We start from the raw sequence: 10,004 nt of genomic DNA, 5'->3' as shown, positions 1-10,004 counted from the left end.
TTTGTCTAAAATTTATAACATAAATAAAAAGATTTTTTATGAGATCAAATAAAGCATGTTAAAAAATATATAATAAATCGGTCCAATTAGAAAGAGACCGCCTCTCACAAGAATTAGTGTTAGTATTATACATATTCCACTTGCTCCTAAAAATAATATTGTTATTTTGTATCCACCTACCCACTTTTTTAATATTTGTGTTTAATACTATCTCTGTTCCTTTTTGTTTGTCCATTTTATCTTTTGCACGCATTTTTTAACAAATTTTAAGTCTTAATATCTCTAAGTACGCATCATAAACAATTATAAAAATTATAAAAATTATATATTAGAAAACTTTACATCAAGACGAATCTAACAAAATGTCACCTAAATATATTTTATTTTCAGTATATATTTCAAAAATCAAATTGAAATTTCTCATTTTTAAAGTTTATAAACTTAAAGTGGACAAATAAAAAAAACTGAGAGTACTAGTGTTGCAACTATAAGACAACAGATAAAACATGTTATAAAACAAACTCTTACACTCCGTCTTTCGTTTTAAGTTTGCACTTACATTATATCACATCTTCCAATTCACATCAATATATTAGATTTTTACACTTCATAAAATACATTAGTTTAACTCTAAATATCTTTAGATATGCATAATTAAAAAAAAATTAATATTAATAAGATTTATAAGACGAATAAAATAATATCACACTTGACAATATTTTAACATTTATATTAAGATTAAACACAAATTAAAAATAATCAATAAATTATTTTTAAAAATCAAATGGGACAATTAATCAAAACTGAAAGGAGTATAAAAGGAAGTATTTTATATAGTTTGGACTTGGTCATGCTATTTGGTGAGCTTGTGGTGCCTGTAAAAAGTATATTACAAGTTTGCCTTTTCTCAAGTCAGAGTTGATATATATATATATATATATATATATATATATATATATATATATGTATATATATATATATATATATATATATATATATATATATGTATATGTATATATATATATATATATATATATATATATATATATATGTATATGTATATATATATGTATATGTATATATATATATATATATATATATATATATATATATATATATATATATATATATATATATATGTATGTATATATATATATATATATATATATATATATATATATATATATATATATGTATATATATATATATTGTATATATATATATATGTATATATATATATATGTATATATATATATATATGTATATATATATATATGTATATATATATATATGTATATATATATATATGTATATATATATATATATATATATATATGGTCGCGTTCAGGTGAAAACCAAGGTTCTGTGCGAACCGTGAGAACCAAAAAATGTGTTACCTTTTTACAGAAAATGTGCTACTTTCACGTAAAAACTGTGTTACTTTTCTTTTTTAAAAAATCTGGCAGTTTTTACCAAAAAACTGTAATTGTCTGGAAAAATAATACAAATCCAAAGTAACACGTTTTTCTGAAAAAAGTAACACCTTTTTATATAAAAAGTAACACCTTTTTATGGTTTTCACCTGAACTTCTCCCTATATATATATATATATATATATAATGAGGCTAAGGACCTTTGTCACCTATCGAGTGGTGGTTATCTCACAAAAACACTTCACAAAAGCTGACATAATTATTAATTATGCACAATTTAACATATCAAACGTTAAAATAGTATATTAGATAAAGTTCAAAGGCAATGGCGGACAACTTGACCGGCTACCCCAGTTGTGCACTAAAAAGGTAGAGTAGTGGAAGAGCGAAATGTGACATGAATGGGAAAAGCAAATAATTACCTTGAATAAACGTGATTATCGGCCAAGTCTATTGATCCTTTTTTAAGGCTAGACTTAAGCTAGATTACGGTCATAATAGAGAACTTGATAAAATAGTAACAATCGTCTTTTGTTATATCGTCCAAACACTTGACTATCACTTGGTTTAATAGTTTGTAAAAATTACCTTAAATAATTCAATTTATTTATGATTTTTCTACAATAATTTCACTTATTGATTAAACACGAATAATCAAGTGTTTGGAGGGGTATTTTCTTAGAATAAACCCGGTGATAGGGATGGTCATGGGGCGGGTCTGGAGCGGGTCTGGCCAGACCCGGACACGGACCCTTTTATTTTTTTTGGATCCAGATCCAGATCCGGACCCTAAGGGTCCAAAATTTTCAGACCTAGACCCGGACCCGGACCCTACGGATCTGACAGGGTCTAGGGTCCTTAATGGGTCTTATACAAAGCTTCTTTGATTTGTCAAAATTGAACCTTTTTCGAGTCTTTTTATATTTTTGTAAGCAACTTATTATCGTATTACAAACACTTGTCACAGAAAGTTATTAATCGATACACCAATTTAACAATTCATTTCAGTACCCGAAAACAAGTCCATAATTAGTATCACACTCCGTAAACTTCCAAAACCATTAGAATTAAACAATAAACATCATAATTGAACCTTTAACTCAATGCGCAATGAAATTATTTCAGTACCTAAAAACAAACCAAAATTAAAATATTGCCGCCTCCATAATTTCCAAAACCATTAGAATTAAACAATAAACACTGTAATTAAACTTTAATCTCGGCGAGCAATCAAAGTATTATACATGTACAACAAATGTGCAAATATCATCAAAATTTTAACAAAAATAAAAATAAAAAAATAAAAATAAAAATAAAATTTAAAAGTTTAGGGTCCGGGTCCGGGTCCGGGTCTTCACCTTAGGACCCGGACCCGGACCCGTCAAATTTTTTTGGATCCAGACCCGGACCCGAATCCGATGGGTCTAAAAAATTAAGACCCAGACCCTTAAAAAAGGGGCGGATCCGGGGCGGGTCTAACAGGGTCCTGGACCCATGACCATCCCTTCCCGGTGATCAGATAACTTGTTATAGCAGGTTTTATTTTTAAAAGAAAAAAAATAAATTAAAATAAAATTTCGAAAAAAATATTTAAAAAATGTTCAAAAAAGATTTATAATTTTTTATTATTTAGAATTTTTTATGTAGATATTTAGAATTTTTCTCTAATTTTAAATTAATTTTCAGTTTACCTTTTTGGTAAATTACCTACTATAGCAGGTCATCAGATTACTCAAGTTTACTCTAGTCAGACCCTAATCATAGTTTTCCTATAAGCGGAATACGTTGGGTATGATGATGAAATATCCCTTAAAGTTGAAATTATTTATGGTTAATCAATAAGTGAGATTATTGTAAAAAAAATCATGAAAAAGTTGAATTATTTTAGGTAATTTTTGCTAATAATTTTAATTTGTTTCCATGCACCATTAATGGTCCTTCCCTACACACCCCACCTTTAACATTCTATAAAAGACTTACAATGTTAGTTATTGCTCCATATACAACATTACCTTACCCACAACAAATAATACAAAAGAAATACAATAATTTTTATACATGATGAATTATTGGTGGAGCAAATGCATGTTTTTTTTCAAATTTTCATATTATTTTTGTTGTCATCATCTGTTTATTATTTATGCTTTCTAACTCTCACTTTGTTTCCATGGAACAAGTTAAGCCAATCTGCCATGACCAAGAGAAGTTAGCCTTGCTTCACTTCAAGCATAGCTTTCTAATCAATTGTCATGCATCTGACTCTGCCTCTGCACGCCCAAAGCTGGAATCGTGATGGGACGATTGTTGCCTATGGGATGGTGTTATGTGCAATAAAGAGACGGGCCATGTGATTGGCCTTGACCTCAGTAGCAGCTTTCTATACGGCACCTTCCCTCACAACTCTTCCCTTTTTAGCCTTGATAATCTTCAAGAGCTCGATCTTTCTGATAATGACTTCAACTTTTCTCAAATTCCTTCTGCCATTGGTCGGCTTTCCAAGTTGACAGAGCTCTACCTCTCTCAGTCTTCTTTCACGGGCTCAATTCCAACAATTTCGAAATTGTCTAGCTTGAAAATTCTCGATCTTTCCAAAAACTATGAGTTTGAACTTCCACATGAAATGAATTTTGAGAAGTTTGTTGATAATCTAACTCATATAACCACACTTCATCTTGAAGATGTTATTATCTCATCTCCAGTTCCCATTGTCTTAAGCAACTTCACTTCCCTTCAATCTCTTGTACTCGTTGGAAACCATTTATTTGGTTCATTTGCATCAAGGGTTTTTCAGCTACCTAAGCTTGAGGAAATTGATTTGACCTTAAACGATGATCTTGAAGGAAATCTCCCCGAGTTTCCTCCCAATGGTCCTCTCAGAACGTTAGCAAGTGCTTACACATCATTTTCAGGAGAAATTACCCCTTCAATTGGAAATCTTGGCAACTTGACTCAATTGAAACTTGAGAGTACTAGTTTAACCGGACCAATCCCGTCTTCACTAGGTAACTCGACAAAGCTTTCCGTGTTAGATATGTTGTGTAATTTTAATGGTGACATGCCTTTATCTATCACAAATCTCACACAAATCACAATTTCGCACATGAGAAATGTTCATATTCACTCTCAAAAACTGAATTATTGGTTGCCTAAGCTAAGAAACCTACAGGGTTTAGCACTCGAGAACGTAATGTTAACTGGTGAAATCCCAACTTCTTTATCAAACCTCACTCGACTCAATTTTTTGGATCTTAGTTTCAACAAGCTAACAGGTTCTTTGCCACTTTGGCTAGCTAATAAAACAACTTTAGGTTTATTGGATCTGTTTGGTAATAACTTTCAAGTTTCTATAATACCATAATGGTTTTCTCAACTCGTCAATCTTGAGATGCTTGCATTGAGTTCTGATGGTTCAGTTGCTATGTTTGAGACATTTCTAAAACTTTCGTGTCTCAATACCTTACTGTTGGATGGTATCAATCTTACATTTCCTCCAAATGAAGCAAACACCAGTGCATTATCCCTCCCCAAATTTTATTTGTTATACCTTATCTCTTGCAACCTTACAGAATTCCCACAGTTTTTACGTTCCCAAAATGAGCTTCAATTCCTAGATATATCAAGAAACAATATTGTGGGCACCATACCACAATGGTTTGTGAACACAACTACGAAAAGTCTCCTAGAATTGTCCCTTTCTGGCAACCATTTGTCGGGGTTTGAACAACCTCAAACTATTCTTCCATGGTACAATTTAAATTTACTTGATCTTTCAGATAATAATTTTCAAGGCAAACTTCTAAGTCCTCCAACTTCTTTGCAATATTACCAGATCTCTAGTAATAAACTGAATGGAGTTATACCCAATGATATCTGCAAGGCAAGTTCAATGTTCTTCTTAGATCTATCCATGAACACCATTAGTGGGAAGATCCCAGTTTGTATAGCTCAGCAGCTCAGTGCAAGTTTATCAGTTTTGAATTTGCGTGGTAATCATCTTGAAGGACCAATTCCACATGCACTCTCAAAAAATTGCAAAATAAAGATGATTAATTTAAGCGATAATCAGTTAAATGGTCAATTACCAAAGTCATTAGCCAATTGTAGATTTCTTGAAGTGATTGAGTTTGGGAGAAATGAGCTTAGAGACACTTTCCCTTTATGGTTAGGAAGTCTTCAAAAGTTGCAAGTTCTTGTCTTGAGGCACAACAAGTTTCATGGTACGATAGTAGCTCCGAATTCTAGTCACAATTTCAATTGCTTACGCGTGATTGACCTGTCCAATAATTTCCATGTTGGTAGTTTGCCATCCACATATATTCAAAATTGGCGAGCAATGAGAGTTACAGATGAAGCTCATTCTGGTGTGGTTAATGATAAAATAATTCATACATATGTCATGACCATAACAAATAAAGGCAGTGAAAGGTTTTACCCAGAGATCTTGACTGTGTTTCGAGTAGTTGATTTATCAAGCAACAATTTCACTGGTGAAATACCAGAGATTATGGGAAACCTGACAGGGCTTCAAGCACTGAATCTTTCCAATAATCATCTTACTGGTGGAATTTCTTTATCGCTAGCTAATTTGATTGACCTTGAAGCATTAGACCTTTCTCAAAACATGCTCTCAGGAGAAATTCCTTAACAATTGAGCAAGATAACATTTGTGGAGATGTTTAATGTCTCTCATAATCGTCTGGAAGGACCGATACCTCAGGGTGAACAGTTCAATGCTTTTTATAATAGCTCCTTTTTTGGAAACTTAGCACTTTGTGGACCTCCTTTATCCAATCAATGTGGAGATACAGATGCAGTGTCGCCAACAACGAAGACCGTTGATGAAACAGAACAAGACTCTGAGCTGATTCATTGGACAATTTCATCACTGGGCTATATAACAAGATGTTTAGTAGGCTTCATCGTTGGGAAAATCTTTATAACTAATCCATATCATGATTGGTTTATGGAGACCTTTGGAAGGAGAAGGCATTAAAACCAAGGCCAAATTGATGAATTTGCAAAGGGATATATATAGCTTCTTCTATGTATCAAGATCAATTGCTTAAAGGTGTATCTCCCAAAAAAATGTAGTTTATTTCCACTTATGTACTTCACATTTAAGTATTGTACTATAATAGAATATCTTGTAATATTTGTCTGTATAAATAGAATGAGGTTTTGGCATCGTTATTAGTAGTGTTTAACGGTTTAAGTTTGATGGTTGTTCTATTTTTGTCAACAAATTTAGTCATCAGGCTCAAAATTCAATTATGAGGGCTAATATGATATGCTAGTGTTGTAGTTTGTGATATGTATATGTTCATGTACAGCAATTAATTCAAGAACTTAATCTCCTGATTAGTGATTGATCAAAAATTAAGTGCTGGTGAAAGTTTGTCTTTGCTATCCCGCCAGGTTATAAGTAAGTTCTCTTGTGAAGATGAATTCTTGTAAAAGACTACAAACAGTTAGCATGGCCCGTAATGTTTTTTCGGGGAGCCTGCTCCGACGCCCAAGTTAGTATCACTACAAGATGATATGTTTAATAGGTCCTCTAAGAGCACTGTGGCTGCAAGGGGGTTACTACTTAGGACTTATTTAGACGTGAGGTCTCTTGTATTTAATATTAAATAATGCAATTAATATTTTTCTCGAATTCTGATGTAATAACTCTCCTGTAATAATTACTGAGAATTTTTTATGTTCCCTTCTTAATGGTAAAATTCGATTAATTTCCAACTAACTCATTTATTTGCTCCTTGATCCGTATTTATAACCCATGATTGAGAATATCCCACATTCCTCAGCTGCATCTCTAATCTCCAAAATTCCTTTATTTTTCATGGCATTCTTTATTTCTTCTATAGACATATGTCCCATTAGTTTATAATGTATCTTTTATAATTGACAAGTGTTCTCCATTTGCACGTGAGCTCCCCGTGCTCTAATATTACTGCTGCTCGTGCACTGTTCTTTTAATCTTCTCAGATATATGTTGCCAGATGACTGGCTAATTTTAATAATCTCTTCTAGATTAGCACTAATTTAATCTTCTCAGACGATCTTCTACCATAATTAGTCATAATTAATATTTTACAGTATATTTTCATAGAAGGAACTTTTATGAACACGAAAATTTTATATTTAAAGCAAACGATGGCTAACGTTTACTATGTTCGAAGTGGAAACAAGTCGAAGCTTTTCGTTGTTGGGATAATACAGATTGGTATATTATATTGGTATTGGGCACGATGTAATCCCTTTTAAGGCTGTTGGATTTGGAGAGCAACTAAGATTGCTCTAACGTGTAATTTTCATGGGCGACAATAGAAAGTACCTTTTTGTCGCCCCAAAAATAATAAAATAATAGTAAGTTTATCAGAAAGATCAAGCTAAGACTAAAAAGGGAAGAGTTGTGAGGGAAGATGTCATTTATGCCCGTTTTCTTTTCCTATAAACACACTACCCTTTAGTTCATATGTTAGCAAGCAAAAGTCTCATTGTACAACTCTCCTTCTTGCTTATTTTATTCCCCTAATTAGCTCATCTCTTCCCCATTTTATCTCCATTTGTAATTCCTTCAATTTCATTGTGTCATTTATCATACTATTCATATGGTTCACATCTTTGTGCACTGCATAAACACTTATTTTCATTCTTAAAAGTTAATCTTTGTGTGTGTGTTCCACTTTTAAAGGAAAAGTAGAAAATAGAAAACAAAAGCAAAAGAGGCAAGAAAGCAAGATAAAATGAGAAATAACAAATTATACTTCATATTATTAAGGAAAAATTAATATTAGTAATCTAAATTTTCACCTATCCGCTGTGAATAATTCCACTTTTGGATTATTTTTTAATAATCTAACTTTATTCCCCCTAATTTGCTATCAGCATAATTTTTATTTACCCTAACAGTTAACTAAGGGCAAAGGATGGTTTGTTAAAAATTAATCTAAAGCCCTTTAAATAAGTATATACATAAAAATCGTAAATATTATTCCCCCTCAAAATTACTTTTATGTACATCCGGTTGCATCCGGTCTAACCTGAATTTTTCCGGGTTTAGACCGGACCGGACCAAAAACCCGAAATGATGAATAAGTAAGATCCGGAGCCCAATCTGGTCTCAATCGATTCTGGTACGAACAGTCAGTTCGATCTCATTTTGCACGCCCCTAGTGTCAAGTAAGAATTTGTGAAATTCACAACCGCTAAAGTTGTTCATGGATAGATCTAAGAGATCATTGAACTTGCCTTGCAGATAGCATTGGATATAACTCCATACAAATTATTCCTAGAGACTTGGTAATATTGCAAACAAGTTGGAGGACTTAGAAGTTTGCCTTGAAAATTATTATCTGAAGATTCGAGTATCTCTACATTGTACCATGAAAGAATAGTTTGAGATGATCTCATTGTGAGACATGGCTTATATTTGGATTAAATAGTTCAATAATAGAAACTTTTAGTTAATAGACTTCTTGTTTTAAGGTTGTCTCAGACGGTCTCATACAAAACGGGTTGTTTATTAATTAGTTTGAAAGCTGATTTGGAACTTGTTGATATGAGCAACTTTTCAACAACAGCTTATTTTCATAAAAATAAACTGTTTCAACCACCTAAACAAAATATTAGTTTTGACTGGTTTGACCACTCAACCCTCTAATTATATCAAAACAAATTAAAATTGTCCAATAATCTATTTTACCCAAATCTTAATTCTTGATTTTTTTCAGAGGAGGAAAGTAAGAAAGGATTGGACAAAAACAATATAATAAAAAAAATAATAAAGGATAATTAGTTAATATATATTCTTATACTTAGACCGAATATATATATATATTTTTCAACTCAATTATATTTTGCCCCAAAATAATCTACATTCTTTAACAATTGTTCTTAATTCCCAAATTTCAACAAAGAAAAAAATATTTTATTTTTCTCAAATGTTATATCCAACTTGCTTTTAATTTCATCATCAAAGTTTACTAAATAATTTCTACTAAATAATCTTTTACAAATAATTCATATCTTGTTAATTAGGTATAGCCTTTCTTCTTTTAGTATATTATTAGAATCCCTTATTAAAAGTTATTACATCCATATATTTAACTAATTTTCTTCTAGAATTAGATAAAAATATTGTTCGTAATAATACATGTGCACCTTGTATTGATTATATTTCAATTTAGTGGATATTGAGAATATGGATTTTGTTAATTAAGAGATGTGTTAGTTAATAGTAAAATAGCAAATAATTTGACATTTTTGGATTGATTATTAAATTTCTTTTGGGTATATTAACTCGTAACGACTTATTCTACATAGTTTATAATTAAATCGGGTTATTACACATTATGTTTTAAATATAAAGAGCTCAATCTTTTAAGTTTGTTATTATCAATTTATTCAATTTTTTGCATGTTTTTTTATGAAAATAATCCACAAACTTTCTTAAATAAATTTATATTTCTCAATTCTTTTAATATATGCGCAACTCAACCATATTACTTTATTCTCCTAACAATTAAATTACTTTCTAATATTTATTTTATGTTAAACCACAACAAA

General features: G+C 31.0%; 1 protein-coding gene across 1 annotated transcript; it reads left to right on the top strand.

Moving 5' to 3' along the window:
• The first annotated feature begins 3,756 nt into the window (after positions 1 to 3,756).
• LOC130803751 (receptor-like protein 7) lies at positions 3,757 to 6,078 on the top strand. Its single transcript, XM_057667951.1, has 2 exons — positions 3,757 to 4,759; positions 4,847 to 6,078. The coding sequence occupies exons 1-2, from the start codon at positions 3,757 to 3,759 to the stop codon at positions 6,076 to 6,078; spliced, it is 2,235 nt and encodes a 744-aa protein (XP_057523934.1).
• Positions 6,079 to 10,004: the final 3,926 nt, after the last annotated feature.

Source organism: Amaranthus tricolor, chromosome 17 (assembly GCF_026212465.1).
Source record: "Amaranthus tricolor cultivar Red isolate AtriRed21 chromosome 17, ASM2621246v1, whole genome shotgun sequence".
Lineage (NCBI taxonomy): Eukaryota > Viridiplantae > Streptophyta > Magnoliopsida > Caryophyllales > Amaranthaceae > Amaranthus > Amaranthus tricolor.
Note: the sequence above shows the minus strand (reverse complement) of the source record. Positions and strands in the feature narration are given on the sequence as shown.